At 37.1% G+C, this 18,926-nt stretch overlaps 4 protein-coding genes across 8 annotated transcripts; 2 read left to right on the top strand and 2 right to left on the bottom strand.

The window, feature by feature from the left end:
- Positions 1–172: 172 nt before the first annotated feature.
- On the bottom strand, positions 173–5,153 carry Hakai (E3 ubiquitin-protein ligase Hakai). 4 transcript variants are annotated; one of them, XM_077403684.1, is made up of 6 exons: positions 5,070–5,153; positions 4,601–4,773; positions 4,029–4,132; positions 3,132–3,443; positions 2,654–2,842; positions 173–2,127 (listed from the first exon to the last, which is right to left on the bottom strand). In XM_077403684.1, exons 3-6 carry the CDS (start codon positions 4,128–4,130, stop codon positions 1,351–1,353), a joined length of 1,380 nt encoding a protein of 459 aa, XP_077259810.1. In that variant the 5' UTR covers positions 4,131–4,132; positions 4,601–4,773; positions 5,070–5,153; the 3' UTR covers positions 173–1,350. The 4 variants fall into 4 exon arrangements, with proteins under 4 accessions (XP_077259810.1, XP_077259808.1, XP_077259809.1 ...); XM_077403682.1 differs by lacking the exons at positions 4,601–4,773; positions 5,070–5,153 and adding an exon at positions 4,401–4,587 and having other exon boundaries at positions 173–927; positions 1,306–2,127; XM_077403683.1 differs by lacking the exon at positions 5,070–5,153 and having other exon boundaries at positions 4,601–4,788.
- Positions 5,154–6,884: 1,731 nt separating this feature from the next.
- Positions 6,885–13,083, top strand: Ctl1 (choline transporter-like protein 1). Its single transcript, XM_077403999.1, has 12 exons — positions 6,885–7,131; positions 7,754–7,899; positions 7,992–8,374; positions 8,453–8,542; positions 9,179–9,318; positions 9,527–9,713; positions 9,789–9,920; positions 10,006–10,150; positions 10,237–10,377; positions 10,484–10,643; positions 10,810–11,031; positions 11,143–13,083. Exons 1-12 carry the CDS (start codon positions 7,021–7,023, stop codon positions 11,296–11,298), a joined length of 2,013 nt encoding a protein of 670 aa, XP_077260125.1. The 5' UTR covers positions 6,885–7,020; the 3' UTR covers positions 11,299–13,083.
- A 239-nt stretch (positions 13,084–13,322) lies between these two features.
- LOC143896272 (ribosome biogenesis protein BRX1 homolog) lies at positions 13,323–15,341 on the bottom strand. 2 transcript variants are annotated; one of them, XM_077404006.1, is made up of 4 exons: positions 15,211–15,341; positions 14,307–14,583; positions 13,815–14,170; positions 13,323–13,716 (listed from the first exon to the last, which is right to left on the bottom strand). In XM_077404006.1, exons 2-4 carry the CDS (start codon positions 14,509–14,511, stop codon positions 13,399–13,401), a joined length of 879 nt encoding a protein of 292 aa, XP_077260132.1. In that variant the 5' UTR covers positions 14,512–14,583; positions 15,211–15,341; the 3' UTR covers positions 13,323–13,398. The 2 variants fall into 2 exon arrangements, with proteins under 2 accessions (XP_077260132.1, XP_077260131.1); XM_077404005.1 differs by lacking the exon at positions 15,211–15,341 and adding an exon at positions 14,828–15,052.
- Positions 15,342–15,424: 83 nt separating this feature from the next.
- On the top strand, positions 15,425–18,784 carry LOC143896268 (uncharacterized). The gene is made up of 4 exons (XM_077403998.1): positions 15,425–16,312; positions 16,397–16,979; positions 17,128–17,448; positions 17,549–18,784. Exons 1-4 carry the CDS (start codon positions 15,425–15,427, stop codon positions 18,553–18,555), a joined length of 2,799 nt encoding a protein of 932 aa, XP_077260124.1. The 3' UTR covers positions 18,556–18,784.
- Positions 18,785–18,926: the final 142 nt, after the last annotated feature.

Genomic DNA, 18,926 nt, shown 5'->3' with positions numbered 1-18,926 from the left:
ATACTCTATGATAAGAGACATTTCAATTTTGCAATATATTTATAATGTAGAGTCATTCAGATAATATATAATGATACAAATATTGAAATACAAAAATAACTGATATTGTCTATATGTATATACACACACATGACACACATAGGCGTGATAATAGGTGCATCTGTATTTTGTAGGCCTCGCTGTACCCTGAATACTCGCATGTTATACAAGATAAAAATCAATGTACTCTGGATGGGTAATAGTCGTGTCGACAATTGTACCCGCTTTCACGTTATAATTTCTTGTGTCTTCGGTGTCACTCATATTGGTGAACTTAGGGAAGAGACGCGCGCACACACACACACACACACACACACACACACACACACACACACAGTGTCTCTTCTGAACAACCAAGCAATTAATTTCAATATTACTGCCGCGAGTGAATTTATTAAAAGCGGTGACCGCTTTTTTTAATAGCTCCTATTTCGTAATACATAACTTGTGGAAGTTGCCCCTCGCTGACTCCGTCTCGATAATAAACGATTCTCTTTGGACATTTTGTTTCCTGCCGATAGACTCCAAGTTGTGTTAGTATTATTTCTTCAAGATCTAAAATCATTTCTTCTTTGGGTTGTTGGTCTAAGTGCAACATAATATCGGAAAGCTGATTTATCTCTACTTGCAGCAACCGCTGCTATAGATGGTGAATCTTTAGAATCGGGAGACGGATGAGTTACGTCGGCGCATACGTACAGCGAGGCCTACAAAATACAGATGCATCTACAACGAATCCAACTTTACCAAAGATCAGATTGAAGAGTTGACATATTATCTTTGTCATATATATCCCCGCTGTGCAAGAGCGATTTCAAGGATTTCCGAGGATCGCTTTGCAGTTGAGACATAATGTCCAACCGATGTCCAAACCGATCTTCGATTCCCCTTCAATAATTACAAATAGATTATTCATTAATCCATTAATGTGTTAAGTATTGTTCCTGCAATTAATTAGTCACCCCGTTATCTAAAAATCATTGTACATTATAAATATATTAGGAAATTACATACATTTCTATATAATTTCCAAATTTTTCTTCATAAAGGAATTATTAAAGTTCAAAGCACGTTTATTATAAATATAACTGTTCTTTTTTTTTTCTTTCCACTTTATTGGGATTATCAGATCCCTTTAAAAGAGCACGGAATTAACAAAATCAAATCAAATCTTGAGTTTATTTTTGAAACCTATTACTTATTTTAACGGGAACATATTTTTCCACTTAGAAATATATATGAGACAGGATTGAGAATCAAACTCACGTCTTTCACGTCTTTACCACTGAGCCAGCGACACTCTCGTCTTTTTTATCTATAAAACTGCTGTTGATGTTGTGACCATTGTGGCTGCGGCGGCGGTGGCGGTTGTTGCTGAGAATGCTGAGACGGTGGTGGACCGTATTGAGGATCCTGTATATAACCAGTAGGCGATGGTCGTATGGAGGTCGGTGCCGACGATACGTACTGTTGCTGCTGCGGCGGCGGCGGTGGCGGCACATAGGACACCTGAGTGGGATGCTGCGGCTGTGGATAGTACTGTTGTGTCGGCTGTGACACCGGTGGTGGCACATTATAACCGCCGTAATTGACTGGCGGTGGTGGCGGCGGAGGCGGGGGCGGTGGCGTCGAATAATAATGATGACTCTGTTGCGCGTGAAGATCGTGCGTGGCTAAAGACGCCGTATCCTGAATCGGCACAGTGATGAGATTGGTCCGCATCGGGGCGTTACTCGAAGGCGGCGGTGGCGGCGCAGTGCTTTGCGCGTAACTTTGCATTGACATCATCGCTTGTTGTTGCTGCTGCTGCTGCTGCTGCTGTTGCTGTTGCTGCTGCCTATGCTGTTGCCGATGTTGCTCTAACGTTGGCTGACTCACCAGTGTATTCACACGAGGATCGTTACCCATGATCGGTTGAACCATGTGAGATTGCACGGATTTAAGACGCGTGTTCTGCATCTGAACGGAGGACACCTTTGTTAGCTGCGACTCCATCTCTGGTTTGGTGTGTACATATTGCGGAGGATCGACCTGCATCCCTTGGACCGGTTGGGGTGGTGCCGATATATGCCGATGATTAATATGAGCCTATACAACAAATTAAATTTTAATTACACTTCTTCTGATATAACATTATTAGATCTAATATAACATTATTATTAAAAATATAACATATTCTTATTATACGAAGAAAGATTGCTTTCTAGAGCTGCGGTCCACTTGATACAATAAATTCTTCGAAATATTTGATTGATCAATCAGAACCAAGTTCAAGCATTTGTAGCAGCAAATTGACCGTAGCCTAAGATAGTTAAATGATAAATAAAGAATCATCTTGGAGTTTGAATTGATTCAGCGCGACTTTCGGATTTGCTGCGAACAGCTCTAATAATTTACCTATTAATTCTCGTATTTTGTTTCGAGTTACAAATAGTGCTCTGCTGTGTTACAAAGATTGTTGATTCTTTGAATCTTTTTCGTCGCGAGTAAATACAAAAAATTTTAGATGTAACAATATTTTTAAGTTCAAATTTTATATCGTTAATTATTAATTATGTATTATACAAAAACATTCCTGTGCGTTTAATGTGCAATTTTATCGATATTCATTTACCTGTAAATCCCGTTGGCTAAGATACGTCCTCCTGCATCCACCATTTCCGTATCTTGTTCCGCCATGTGTACACATAAATACAGTACCCAGACCGGTTTGCTCCACTCTAGATACCTTCTCCATGCAACGAGGACAGACTTTGTCCTCTCTCTTAGCACAAGACAGGCAGAAAACATGTTTGCAAGGTATCTGAAAAGTATATTAAATACAGATTCATTAGGAGCAATAATTAGGAACTATTAGGGGTTAATTTAACGAGAAATATGGGATGGTTGCGCGTGAGAGCGATCGACTCATAATTGACGGCTTCTGGATTTGATCCCGATCCTCATCCCATATATATATGTGTGAAGATTGCAAGTAAAGGAGTAGCAAATGATTATTTTATTGGGGATCCGTTAATCATATTTCAATAAGATTTAATGCAAGAATTATAAATTTCTTAGTAATATAAATACCACTTTAATGACAAACATACCATACGGCCATAGATGAGAATAGGCTTCAAACATTTGTCACAGCAATGTATCATAGGATTCAATACTTTCTCTCCTATAAGATTCACTCGATGGTCCCATCTCAGACGCAGCATCGGCTCAGGTGGACCACGGTTGATAGTCGTGAAAGTCGGTGCTTCCAGCTGTGATATATCAGCCTCCAAGTCAAACTGTTGCTCGAGAGAGGGTTGCTGAGCCACGGGAGGTTCATGTTCGTCCTGCTCGCCACCAACTGTTTCCACGGAGTTGTCCTCTGCTTGCTGTGGAGTGTCTTCGTCATCACTTTCGATAACCTACAAGTAATTTCAATGCATCAATATTATACGGTATCAAATTATTGTTGGTACAATATTGAATTCGATTGAAAACGTAATGCCTATTATTTATTGTGTAAATCCATTTAAAAAAGTCGGCTGTATGGAAAAACAATATCGACAAGAGAAAAGAGACCTATTCCTTGAACAAGAAACTCAATTCTGTAAACAGAGAAATCTGTTTTGCGACTGGCTCCGTGATATTATCATTTGTATAATTTTTTGAAGTCATTACGTTGACATATACTGATCTTTGGGAGAGCGAGCGTGGCGTAGCAGACAGCGCACTGGTCTGCTAAACCAAAGATCTCAGGTTCTGGTAAAACCAAAATAAACAAATTGTGTATCCCTTGCCGCGAAACCCCCTCTATCTTACCATTCGGATTCGGCGTTAAACCCATTTGTAGGTCCCATGTGCTTGTGCACAACCTGCGTGCGCACCACAAGCACATGACTTTGAGGGAGGCCCTAGGTCCGACTCCGGACGGTTGCGCCATTGAAATGAATGAATACTGATCTTTGGGCGCAACATATTTTTTACAGTATATTTTAAGACTGCGTTACCTTAACTGGCTTCTTGGATCTTCCTCTGGTCCGACCCCGGGTACGTCCACGAGCTCGACCGCGAGATCTGCCCCTCATTCTCTTACTTCCATTCTCTTCCATCGCTGAAATCAATACATTATACTTGATTCCATTGTTATCAGATTGCTATATGCTTTAATATCACAACGGATCAATTTTTTTTTTTACAAATACAATGTTCAACTTCTATGAAAATTCATCGTTAGAAATAGAAGGGGATAGTCACTAATAATTTATTCGTGCGTCATTTATAGCTAATCAACGAAACGCAAGTAATCTACGCACACAAATTTTCAACGATTAGAAGGAAATAACGTTTGGAAATTTTAAATTGAGAACGATGAAATGTACATTCGGAATCTGAGTCAGAAATAATTTTCATGTCGCCGATCCAGCTTCTCCTCGGAAAAGAATCGAATTCCTGGCACGGCAATCCGTGCCTCGAGCGAAACGTTTAGGTTACGTTCCAGACGGTTATCCGGGCGCTTCTCGAGGACAAAGGCGACGTTTCGTGGTAGGGCGAGACTGTGACTGTAAATGGCGATACTCACAACTGGAGTTTGACGATTAAACGGGTGGGTTTGTTTCGCCTAGAGCCGCCAAATAACAATGTTTTGAGTCACAACATGCCGTCGGCGATCCGTGCGGCCGAACGGCGCGATCAGTGTTGATAGATGGGCCGCCTTTCTCGCGCATGAGCATCGAACGTGACATCACCGAAGTACTTTCATTCAAAATATAACAGCCACCCTTATTGTTAGAAAAGTAATAGTGCATTCTTATTAACAACGTATCGATTTCCATTTTCTGACAAAAATATACTTTGTGTTTTTGGTATTTCCGTTACGTTAATAAAATGTTTAAAAAATATACATGATTAATTACGTTATTATTGTTAAACTAAAATAATTATTACTATTAAATTGAAAACAATTGTTTTTAATGTTATTGAGTTATTTAATATTATTTATAACATATATAAATTAACAATGTGGTGATTATAGTCAAGTCGATAATCACCTAGCAAATTAACTGCCTCCTTCCTCTTCTTCCTTGGACATCTGTCTCTGGTCGGGACGTGACGCTTTCCTAATCCTTTCAACTTTTGTTCTTCAATTAACCTTTCATAAGCGTTGTAAATTAAAAAAAAAAAACAATGTTATTTATAACATAAATTAACAAACAAAGAATTAGCGATACTTAATTAAGTCAATACTTATTTTGTTTAATATATATGTACATTCGGCTGCGTGTGTGTGTGTGTGTGTGTGTGTGTGTGTGTGTGTGTGTGTGTGTGTGTGTGTGTGTGTGTGTGTGTGTGTGTGTGTGTGTGTGTGTGTGTGTGTGTGTGTGTGTGTGTGTGTGTGTGTGTGTGTGTGTGTGTGTGTGTGTGTGTGTGTGTGTGTGTGTGTGTGTGTGTGTGTGTGTGTGTGTGTGTGTGTGTGTAGGTGTGTGTGTGTGTGTGTGTGTGTGTGTGTGTGTGTGTGTGTGTGTGTGTGTGTGTGTGTGTGTGTGTGTGTGTGTGTGTGTGTGTGTGTGTGTGTGTGTGTGTGTGTGTGTGTGTGTGTGTGTGTGTGTGTGTGTGTGTGTGTGTGTGTGTGTGTGTGTGTGTGTGTGTGTGTGTGTGTGTGTGTGTGTGTGTGTGTGTGTGTGTGTGTGTGTGTGTGTGTGTGTGTGTGTGTGTGTGTGTGTGTGTGTGTGTGTGTGTGTGTGTGTGTGTGTGTGTGTGTGTGTGTGTGTGTGTGTGTGTGTGTGTGTGTGTGTGTGTGTGTGTGTGTGTGTGTGTGTGTGTGTGTGTGTGTGTGTGTGTGTGTGTGTGTGTGTGTGTGTGTGTGTGTGTGTGTGTGTGTGTGTGTGTGTGTGTGTGTGTGTGTGTGTGTGTGTGTGTGTGTGTGTGTGTGTGTGTGTGTGTGTGTGTGTGTGTGTGTGTGTGTGTGTGTGTGTGTGTGTGTGTGTGTGTGTGTGTGTGTGTGTGTGTGTGTGTGTGTGTGTGTGTGTGTGTGTGTGTGTGTGTGTGTGTGTGTGTGTGTGTGTGTGTGTGTGTGTGTGTGTGTGTGTGTGTGTGTGTGTGTGTGTGTGTGTGTGTGTGTGTGTGTGTGTGTGTGTGTGTGTGTGCCTTCTTCCTCTTCTACCTTGAATATCTGTCTCTGATGAGACATGCTATTACGTTTCTTCAAGCTCTTTTATAAACGTGAGAATAAATTTGCCGATTATGTCAACTTCGCTTTTACAAGAAGCCTCAATAATATTACCTGCTGTCACTCCTGTCAGCCTGTCATCGTTGCGTCGCACATGCGCAAGACAGAGAACTCCGACAATCAAACTGACAGCGACAGCCATTCATTGAAATGTTTATCCCCATGTGACGTGTGCGTTCGTTGCCGTGGAAACGATACTACGCCGGAACGCGGCCCGCAGGGCCGTCCGCAGCGACTACGGCGCCCGTCACAAGGAGATAATAAAACTGGAGTTTTCCAGTTTCGATCTTATATTCTTTTACGCGTTGTTCGAATCAGTGAATTCAGCTTTGCGGCGAGCTCCGATTAATTTAATCGGCGATCAAGTTACACTTGCCGTACTTAATTAGTTAATAAAATTATTAATTGTTTGACGCATAAAAGAATTAGATTAAACTATAAGGAATTCCCTTTTTTATCAAGAGGGCCGCTATTATAATATTAAAATCTTTATAATGACCGTGGGAACCCCCCTAGATTAGACGGATAGCTATAATATATATATTTTCAGAAATTTCGCCGCGAGCGACTTCTGCCGGTCGAATCAGCCACAGTCTTGGGAGGGGCTCCTTTACGACCGACGCCTAACGGCTACGGCACTGGGCGTTGTACTCCGCACGGTCACGGTGAATCAAAAGGGACGCGCGGCGGCAACAATAACCGACTCCGCGGGGACAAGTGCCATAGCTGCTTGTTGAACGTGGTGGTGCAGTGGTGGTAAACAGACGGAAACGATGTCCTGCTGCGCCGGTAGCAAGAACGAGGAGCGGGCCGAGCCGACGCGAGTGCGGGGATGCACGGACGTCGTTTGGCTCTGCCTCTTCGTAGCGTTCTGGTTTCTCATGGTACACAGTTGACGCTACACGCGCCTAATATGCCACGCATTCGTTTCAGCCTCTTTTCTTCTTCGCGTAGAAGAGACGCATCTACAGCCTGAGCCTTCTGATTTGTTTTTTTTTTTTTTAGACAGCTAGGTCTATCGAGAATAGATTCTGCAAAGCGTTCGTTACAAATTTATCAACGAAAATGCAGAATTTTTGACATGTAAGATAGCAGAGTGCTGGCAGAAATTTGCCCACAAAATTGAATAATGAAAATCAAGTAGATTTTAACGTATTTGCTTGACAGATCAGAAAATCTGCATTCTACAGATTCCGTTGTCAGTCTGCTGTTACATTATGTCAACAATGCCCGTCATTGGAACCCAAGCTTCCTGTAAACAGCCTGAGCCTAATTTGCTGCAATTTTTGCTTGAATTTGCTGGCAAACTGCTGACGTTAATGTTTACTCATTGGATGTAGTTGTTATCAAAATCAGAGACAATTGAAAGTGATGACGTGTGACAGTTTAGCATTCTTAAATTGTAGTTCCATTTAGAAAGAGGCACTTTTCTTATTGCGATTTTTGGCTTTTATAAATATACCCTTTGGAGTTCACATTTTAATGCGATAATTTATTTACCCGCAGATCTTGATTGCTGCCTTTGCCATAGTCTACGGCAATCCTGTGCGGCTCATAAATGGATACGACAGTTTCGGGAACACGTGCGGCACGAAGAATAATCCAAAGTTCGGTAGCATGGAGCTTTCCGGGCAAGACACCAGCGACAAGCCGTCAGTGTCTCATACATTTCCTCCTAATTTATCCAGAGCATCTATTCCTGCGACAATACCTCTGAAAATGCATATTACGTCACGTTTCACAGATACTTGTTCTTCCTGGATATAATGAATGTCACGCAGTCATTGAAGATTTGCGTGAAGAAATGCCCCGACAGAATTTTGTCCAAGATGGAGGACATCTGTAAATTTTACAAAGAGACGGGATCGCAGCTGTGCCACGATAGGCCGGGCAGTAATTTCAGCGCGTGCAACAGCGAGAGTAGTATATTCAAGAACGGATCTTGTCCCGATTCAACGGTTTATCCCAGCACGCCCGTTTTGAATCGATGTATCCCTAGGGCGGTGAGCGACACGATAATCCCAAATTTATACGGCTTAATCAACTCGTGGGATGTTATCGAACAGGTTTTGGGAGACATATATAAAACCTGGAGGCAAATTCTGGCGTTATCTTTTCTCGCCTGTGGTAGGAATCTAGTATAATATCGCGCGACAATGGATATACGCAAACTGTATATATACTTACTTAATCTTTTTCTTCCAGTTTTATCTCTCTTTACAATAGCCATTTTTCATTTATTGGCAAGTATTGTAACGTGGATTATAATCGTACTTGTAACCATTGCTAGCATAGGTGAGTTACATTTTAGAAAAATATTAATATAATTGGGCTCTTTTTCTTTTCAATAAATATATATACATTCGTAAATTAAGCATGTAAATGAATAATGCTTGCAGCAACAATGTTGCGAATAAATACATCAATAGATAATATGTGCGCTTTTCGCAGAAAGGAATTGAAGAATTAAAGCGAGAAAGAGGTTTATCAAGATAATATTTTTACAAATTATTATAAAATTTTATAGTAAATTGCTTAAATATTGTATACCTATTGCTGATTAATGATTGTTGGTTAAACAAATATAGAAGTAAAGTAAATTTAGCTATCCACTTAAACTTGGAAATTCACATGTAGCGCTTAGAGAATTTGATACTTTGCAATAGCTTTGATTACAATATAACGTTATTAATTTTACTATTCTCTAGTTTGGAGAATGTACACAGATGCTACATAGATATATTTATATCTGTATCTTTATAATGTAAAACATTAGTTTGTGGAATATAAATTGATGTAAAACTTAGTTTATAAATTATGAGATTATTGTAAAAAGTAAAAATAGCTATTTATGTATTTACACACATGTAAATTATCATGTACATAAAAATTGTCATACAAATTTTATTACAAAAAAGTATTATATTATAGCTGGCACAATTCTTTTATGGCTGACATATGTTGATATTAAGAAAACCTTGGACCAAACTGATCAAAATGAACTTCTCGAAGAAGCTGTCAGAAATGAAAGAGCATTTCTCGCATTTTCCATTATCGCTACTATTATCACTGTAAGTGTGACATTTTAGAATAAAAAAAGAAATATATATATATATATATATATATATATATATATATATGTATGTAAGAGATATACACATTTATTTATATTTTATTATAAATAATAATAAAATAATAAAATTCTCTCTCTCTCTCTCTCTCTCTCTCTCTCTCTCTCTCTCTCTCTTTCTTTGTCATAATAATCTTTTTATTTTGCAGGTTATTTTATTATTTCTTTCATGTATATTACGCAAACGCATCAGCTTTATGGCGGTACTATTTAAAGAAAGTGCAAAATGTTTAAAAGAATTACCTGGTTTATTTTTCCAACCAATCTTAACATTTATATCTTTGATACTATTTTTTGCCTTCTGGGTATTTGTAATTCTTTGTCTTGCAACAGCAAGTAGGTATTTTATAGTATTTAAAGGAAACAAGCTTATTTTATGACCAAAAATAAATTCTCTATACTTTTTTATAGATTATCCTGAGACAAAATCAGTGCAAATGTACAAAAATACTATATTTGATCCTGTAAACTTAAGCCTGATTGGTGACAAGGCTCCATTAATTGAGGAGAAAAAAATAGATTTTTCTCTTGATTCTTTCAAAAGTAATGTGTCTTGACATATATACACATGTATGTGTCTTATAATTTACACAGATAGTCAAATAAAATAGATTATTAAACATTTCAGCTTTTACTCTCGTCGAATACGTTGACGCGACTTGGGTGAAATACATGTGGTGGGTGTATCTTATAGGACTAATATGGATATCAGAATTTATTGTTGGATGTCAAGTCATGGTAATATCGGGTTCTGTTGCCCACTGGTATTTTAGGTAATATTTTACAACATATTGATGTAGAATTATGTAAGACTCTTTTTTTTACTTATACTTTAATAATGACCAATTTCTTTTATTAGAGGTAAAAACAGCAGCTCATATCCAGTATGTTCATCCATAGGACATTTAGTCTGCTATCATATGGGCTCTGTGGCGTGTGGATCACTTTTGATAACCATTTTTAAATTGCCAAGATTGATTTTAACGTATCTGCACGCCAAGTAAGTTTCTCCGTAAAAAAGATCGATGTAACGATCCTCACTTCCCAGCAAGGATCTTTCGATCTTTGATTAGATTCTTGAGTACACATCATCTTTTATTTTACAGATTCGAAAAAACTAAGGAAACATCTCCATGCGCTCAGTGTGGTTTAAAAGCCTGTATTTGCTGTTTCTACTGTCTAGAGAAATTCATTCGATACATGAATCACAATGCGTACACCGTTGTTGCCATAGAGGGTACCCACTTTTGTAATGCGGCCAGAATAGTACGTTCTAGTATTAAAGATTTTATATTTATAGAGAGTAGAAAGAAATAACACAGATATAATACTCTTTATAATAGAACAATATATTATTATCAATACATTTTATCAATATAATGAGATGTTTATAAATTTTTTTATATTTGTAAATTTTTTTTTTTTTTTCCAGGCTTTTACAACACTCGTCAGTAATGCTCTTCAAATAGCAGTGATCAATGGATTCGGCGATTTTATATTGTTCCTGGGAAAGTGTTTCGTTACAGCTGCAACCGGAAGCGTCGCATTACTTTTCATGAGACAAGATCCTGAGCTACATTTTTACGCTATTCCGATTTTTATCGTTTGCGTTTTTTCATTTTTCATTGCTCATTGTATAATTTCTCTTTACGAGGTGAGTCAAATACGTACATAAACATGATATGTTTGTCGACACATTTTCTTATGTATACGAGAATGATTTATCAACTAAGATCTTTTATAATAAATTAATTTGTTATTGTAGACCGTTATCGACACGCTGTTCTTATGCGTATGCGAGGATAAGAATTTAAACGGTGAAAATGGAAAGTGGCGTCAGTCTGCGTTAGCACAAATCGGAGCCTCTAGCAGCAATACAAACGGACAACAGTCTCACGAAATGACACCGATGAACGAATAAGTATCTGATACTTTAGACGTATCTTTTTTATACACATTTTTACACACATTTTTTTTAGTATGATAAAATACTTTTGCATTTTATCACTCGTACATCTAATAAGGACTAATAAGAGTACATTCCTTTCGACATTCACGCGTGCAATATTTGTATTGGTATAGAAATAACTTTACAAAAACCTGTCTCGAAAGTTGTTTTTATAATGCTTAGAGATATTTAAATCATGTGAAGATATGATCATTCATAACATATTTTTAATATATAATATTACGAAATATATATGGATAACAATAATATAAAGCGAAATATATTTAATACTTTCATCAAATTGTGCATAATTTCATAATATTGTAATTTGTATTATAATATTTTCTTCTCATGATGTTTAAAGTATGAACGTTCATCTCTGAAGACTACAGGTCTTTTGCGACAAGCCAGAATTTTTTGAATTATTGTTATACTTTTGCTATCTCAAAGATGTTTAGGCAATATTGATTCGCACGCAAAAATCTCGTAATCGTAAATGACTTATTATTTGATATAAAATGAGGACTAATACGGCGTCAATTAGTTGCTCACTTTGAGATTTTCAATCAGCTTGTACTTAGCGCCAACTTTTGATTTAACTGCCAGACTTTAAGATACTAAATAATCTACTAATATCTTATAATAATCACTAGAATCATTGAAAAAGAGATTAGACTACGATTATATTTTATAAGAATTTTTCACTTTATGGAATGTATGTTTCATTCGATACTGAATATCGAATTGATGAACAAAGTATAGATTAAATTTATATCTTTTCTAAACTTTGTATCATCAAAGTGCCATTGCACAAGCTGAAAACTCTGTGTCTTAAGAATAATTGTTGTAATAAGAAAATAAGAACTAATAATTTTAGATTTTAAGTGCACATACAAAAGAAGCAAGCAAGTCAATGTTATAAAGAAAGTACAATTATTACAAGGCAATATGCATTTGAATGCAGCTAACAATAAGTGCAATTATGTGTAGTTCAAGGAATTTTCTACATGTAAGATGTGGATTATCCATTATGCTGATGAAAGCAAAATTGTTCATCTGCTCGTCACAAATGGAAAATCTATTTTCTAAACTTTACACAACTATCATTCCTTCCAGACATTTTTTAAAAATAAAGACCAAAAAAATTCACACCTAAATAATAAGAGGCTTTCATATTTTGATGTACAAAATATTTTAAGCTATTTTAATAAAATGTATTAAGCAGGTACTTGTATGAGATAAACTAAAAATATATATGTATATCACTAAGTTTCTAAGATATATTTAAAATACTTTAGATTGATATATATATATATATATATATATATATATATATATATATATGAATTTGTGTTAATAAACATTATTAATAACAAAGTACAAAATAATATGATTCAACATATTCTAAATATTCAACGGTATTAATATTTTACATCATCGATATTAAGCAACTGTACTAATACTCTCTCTCTCTCTCTCTGAGGAAGTTTATTTTTCTCCAATATTTTATACATAAGATACATGGTCGTGATTGAAGAAAAATTTTTAGTTTTGAATCGTTTAATTATCAAGTATCTGAAGGATTTGCGGGAACAGTACTTTTCAAGAAAAGAAAATTTAAAGTTTATTATATTTTACAATACTTAATAATTTTGTGTGTATGCGTGTGTGCGTGTGAATAATATACTACAAAATTATTCAGTTAATCTTCATGAAATTATACAATATTATATGAATAAAGTAAAAACTGGAAAAATTTTTCATTTGTATTATTCTCTTATAATGAATAACAAGACATAGAGATAGACCTGAGAAATTATTTCTTCCTTCATAACAGAAGTTTTAACGGATGTCAATATTTCGCAATTAATATTAAACACATTTGTTTTATAAATAGATCTTACATAAAATTAATTAAAAATAAGATTTCTGTTATTTTAAAATTATTTTAAATTTTACTTAATTTATTTATAGATATTAAATAATTCCGCAATATATTCAAGAAAACGCAATACGCTCATTTATTTTATCATATATGTACTTTTTATTAGCAACATTACAAAATCATAACATTTATTTTATTTTATTTTTTTTCAAGCCTTTTGATTTTACAGATTTTCCTTTTTTAACTTTTTTAACTTTTTTAGCTACCACAGGCTTCTTTTTTATCTTTTTTACCTTGTTCTTTACAGGCTTTTCCAAGTTCTCGTTTTTATCATCCTCAAATTTTTCTTCCATTTCTATTGCTTTCTCCATTATATCACCCTTAAATATCTCATCTGTGGGATTAAATGCGTAAGATAACTCAGGTTTAGTTGCCTGTTGTACCATTTTCTGCTCAACTCTGTTTTTATACTTATTAGCAGCCTTTTTTGTCAACGATTGTCGAAACTGAAGATGTTCAAATTATAAAAAGATACAATATTTTACAGGTAATAATAAAAACAAGTCAATCATAATGCATTCAACAAATATAAATATTGAATTACCTTGGCAGGGGAAATATAATGAGGATTATCCCACAAAGTGTCACTGCCGAAACTTCCACTAAATATCTTGACTGGATTCAAGACAAACCTTGGGCCAATTTCGGCTAGTGCACCGTCCTCTGTTAAAATTTGAAAATTTCGAAACCATATCCTGTTATCCAGAATGCTGAACGTGTATACATGATCGAAAAACGGTTGACTTTTAGGGTGATGATTCGGCACGCCAAAGATCTGCGTCAGTAACTCCTTCAAGAGACAGTAATGCGCGTGCGTGGTAAAATTTTCATCAAATGACAATAACGGCCGAGTCCCTTTCAAACAGTTTCCCGTCATCTTCAGCTCTCCCATTGTATAAACTGCAAACAAAAAATGAGTCAAGTACAATTATCATGCAATATTCTTTAAAATATATCTGCACACATTTCAGTAATACTAATAATTTATACACAATATTTGAGTAACTTAAATAATAATAAGTTATACATAATTTACCATTTTCTACAAGAAATTTTGCGCTTGGGCCAGTGGGAACATTAGCGAACCACACATAAAGATCTCGCTTCATTCGACCTTCAAACAGGACAGCCTTATTGCAATTCTTCACCCCGCACATTTCGTTCACCACCTGCAAGTTCTTGGTACGTTCCATCTTGCATTCTGGACGGTGATGCGGCATCAGTCTCTTCAAGTCTTCCATCAGATGTCGATGCCTATGATTGATACCTCGAGTGGCGAACACCAATACCCGTTGTCTGTTGACCCATTTCGCCTGTAGGAAAAAATTATCATTTAAATTTTCTTCGTCATTGATAAACCAATCTGTGCGAGTTTATACAAATATAATTACGCAAATTGCAAATCTTAATTGTTCCTTTTAAACAGTCTATTTAACAGATTTGATTGAACACGCCGCTCAAAAGAATTGTTGATATATTTTACAAGATATAATTTTGTTCATTTAAAAGCGCACAACGTTTAAAATTATATTGAAAAATAACGTATAGGTTAAGAACCTTTTTAGTGGCAGGTTCATCTGACATTATCTTTTTCGGTTTTTCAGCTTTTTTCTCCACATCTTCCTTCTGCTTCCTCTTTAATGTTTTCGTCATTATAAGAATGAACGAAATAAATGGCAACGAGCAACGAGCACAATAAAATAAAATAATAGTTTCTTGACTGCAAAATGAGGGGATTCAAAAGTACAGCTACACGCTACCGGCTACACTATACACGTGTTTCGTGAGTTCGTGAGTTTCGTCATGTCGCACAGAACCGCCAACCGTTTAACAAAAAAAGCGGCTCGGTGATGCTTCAAAATGATTGGTCCTTGCCTTCAGTTCTTCGCTGGATCCAAGCGAAGAAACCAATAAAATAACAAAGAAATGGAGTTTCTAACCTCCTATTTGGCCCGTGTGTCTTCGCTAAATGCGACCGTTGACCGCTCGCTCGTTTTTCTTCACTCAACATCGTTTTGTCCGGTTTTGCCCTGTGCAATTAATCCCGCCACTGTCCGCTGTCCGCGGCTGTAATAAATGTGAATATTAATATAAGACATATACGATATTGCAAAACAGATGGTAAACAATGTACCTGTCGTTTTAGGTTAGATTATGGGTAGACACTGCTGCGTCTTAGGATGTTCCACCGGGGTGAGTCTACCCTCTCACACCTTCCCCAAAGACGTCATTATGATGAACAAGTGGAAAAGGGCGGTTTATTCGGAGAGAATACGAGATTTGACCAACGAGCAACTGAGAAAGTGCGTCGTATGCTACAGGCACTTTGCCGATACCGATTACGAGGCGATGTACAGATTGCGAAGGTTGAAACCTGGCGTTGTACCGTCCTTACACCTGCCGAATAGTGGTAGTAATAACACTGAAACAAATAATAATAATGACACTGAGATAAATAATGATAATAATATTGAGATTACCGTGAGTACGATGAAATCCGAGAGCTTAATGGACACGAGCGCGACTGATGATCAAGTTGAAGAAATTGAGATAATAGAAATAATAGAAGAGCATCCCGTGGTGGAAGTTAAAGTAGAACGACAAAGTACTCCGATAAATAATAGTACTCCAATAGACAATAGTACTCCAATAGACAATAGTACTTCAATAAATAACGGTGCTCCAATGATCAATAGTATAGCTCCGATAAATAATAGTACTCCGACAAATGAAGATTCTTTAGAATCGGAGCCGTCCTCGCCGAAAAATTCAACGCCCAGTTTGTTAGACCTGCATACTTTACTGCACGGAAAGTATTTTCATAAATTTACGCCAAAAATGTGGAAGTTGTACAAGTTGTCGTGTATATTAAGAAAGAAGCAAGAGGTCGTTATAAAGAGGCAGTTATCGTTTCGCGAACGTATAAAGCAAGCTAAGCAATACAGCAAAAGCGCCGCTATAGACAAACTACTGTCTTCATTAACGCCGGTCCAACAAACGTTTCTTCAAATGCAAATAAGAGCAACGAAATATGCCCCTAGGGTACGTAAGTAGAATATTATATTATAGTATATAATGAGACGACATATATAAACTTACGACGGATTGATCTAATTTTATCTGCAGGATAGACATTTCACGCTGGACGAAAAGATTGCAGCTTTGTCTATCATGAAACAATCCAGTAAATGTTACCAATACTTGACGCAAGTTTTCAATCTGCCCAGCGTACAAACATTACGATCTATACTTCAGAAAGTTAACGTTCATCCGGGCCGAATTAACTTTATAAATCGACAACTGAAGAGGCAAGTAGGACTGATGAAGGAGAGAGACAAAGTGTGTCTTTTAATGTGGGACGAGATGCTGTTGCAACTCCACGTGGACTACGACGCGAAGAAGAAGCATATTGTTGGTTTTGAAGATTTCGGCAGTAAGAGAAGAGCGCGATTCGCCGATCATGCGTTAATTTTTATGGTACGTGGCGTGCAAAGTGGATGGAAGTTCCCGCTGGCGTATTACTTTTGCGACGGTGCGACAAAAACTGATCAACTCGCCGAATGGATCAAAGATGTTGCCAAAATTGTAATCGACAGTGGATTGCACTTAGTCGCCTTTATGTGCAATGACGGAAAGAGGAATCTCATGGCTATAAATAATCTGAAATTGGAATCGGCGAGGCTCAAAAAGAAACGAAAACAATTATATTGTAAGTGTGCTTTTTATCAAATGATTATTGCCTACAAAGATTATAGCTACATTTATTATGCACGTATTGTACTATTTTATTAAAAATTACGTATATAATTACTACATTTTAATTACTGTATTAAATGTAATATCCTACATCTCTTTAGATGGTTATATAACGATAAAAAAGCAAGACATAATCCCATTATTTGATCCACCACATCTCATCAAAGGCATACGCAACAATTTATTAAATAATGATCTCGAGTTTGACTGTGAGAAAGGAGAAGAACGAAAATTTGCGTCGTGGGAGATCATCGAACAAGCGTATCACATGGACTTGACTCACAGCATGTATCGATTAATGCCGAAAATTACTGCGGAGCACATAATAAAAAGTAAAATGAAGAAAAAGAAAGTTAAGAACGCCGCGCAGGTTTTAAGTACGACGATGGGTGGTTTCATACACCACCATACGAAATTGGAAGGTATTTGTGCAAACTTAATATTAAGACTAGAGCCCAATGTAATTATTACGTACTCGATTATTAAGACTTAAGAGTCATGTGTTTATATGTTCTTTTCTAGGATACGTGAATACAATCTATGGACCATTAAAGATGCCGGAAAAGAAGGGACGGGATACGGCGGAGATAATACTTTTCTTCGACCGATTGTTCGATTCCGTAAACGGGCACACGTTGAAGCCGGAGAAACCGTTAAGAGTTGCCATTTCGCACAACAGTCCGCACTTTCCGTTTTGGGAGAGGGCGGTAAAGCGGCTGCAGAGAATGCGGTTTGTCGATCGAAGGAACAAGAATCAATTGAGAGATTCGGTTATCTTGAAAAATTGGGTCTCCACCGTCAGGGGATTGCGCAAATTGTGGATAATTTTGAAAGCGTACGAATTCAAATGCCTGAAGCCGCGAATTTTGAACCAGGACTGCCTTCGACATTTCTTCGGGCAGATCAGGTCCTTCGGCATGAGGAATACCAATCCCACGTGCATAGAGTTCGAGAGTTCCTTTAAAACGCTGTTAATCAACAATCTGACGTCGCCTCGCACCGTGGAGAACACCAGCGAGAATAAAATAGACGGGTCGTTGTTGTTCACGTTAAAAGAGTTTATCTGCAAGGAGGGCGAATGCGACGACACGTCGTCGGAAGATCTGCGAACGTTAGACCTGGAGAGGCCTTCGGGCGCGACGCGCGAATACCTGAGCATCCGCAATTCCATCGCAGCGAAAATCCTACACGATTCGCGTATCGAAGGATGCGACACGTGCAAAAATCTCCTGACAGACGTCACGAAGTCTGAATTAGTTGGCAACGATGATTTAACGAGGACGTTTGAAAGTGCCGACGAAATATTAAGGCCGCATATGAGCAACGTTTGTTACGCGCATCACACGGCGCTGATGTTGGAAACCGAATTGTATACGCACGTTGATTTACGCTGGTTGAACTGTCCGCGGCACGGTGCCCTGCTCAAAAAGTTGTCAGTATCGTTTGCAGTTGCATTTTACATCGAGAAGTGGTGCGATAGTATAAACGACATTTTAACGGAGAAAGACCATGACGATTCGTCGAAATAGGGAAACGGAACAAAATGTGCCTATGTAAAATATAAAATCAAAGTGGTATTCGTATTCATATTCGTAGTCAGATCTTGTACTTTAAGATCGTCTCACGTTTTATCTTCAGCTGTACGACTCGTTTTACTAACTACAAAGTATCTAAAAAAAGATGAAGATCTTATATATAAGATCTGATTACGAATACCCCGGCCAAAGTGGATTTTAATATAATAAAATATAATTTATATCTGTTTTGTGTTTTCGATTGTACCGTTATCATAATAATATATCTTTTGTAGAAAATCTGTGCTTCGATCAAATTTAAATTCAGAAAATCGCGCTTTTTTTATCTCTCGATTTTTACCCCTAATTTCAAATTACATCAACTC

This window comes from Temnothorax americanus, unplaced genomic scaffold, assembly GCF_048541705.1.
Source record: "Temnothorax americanus isolate GAGA-0224 unplaced genomic scaffold, ASM4854170v1 Scaffold18, whole genome shotgun sequence".
In the NCBI taxonomy this organism is placed as follows: domain Eukaryota; kingdom Metazoa; phylum Arthropoda; class Insecta; order Hymenoptera; family Formicidae; genus Temnothorax; species Temnothorax americanus.
Note: the sequence above shows the minus strand (reverse complement) of the source record. Positions and strands in the feature narration are given on the sequence as shown.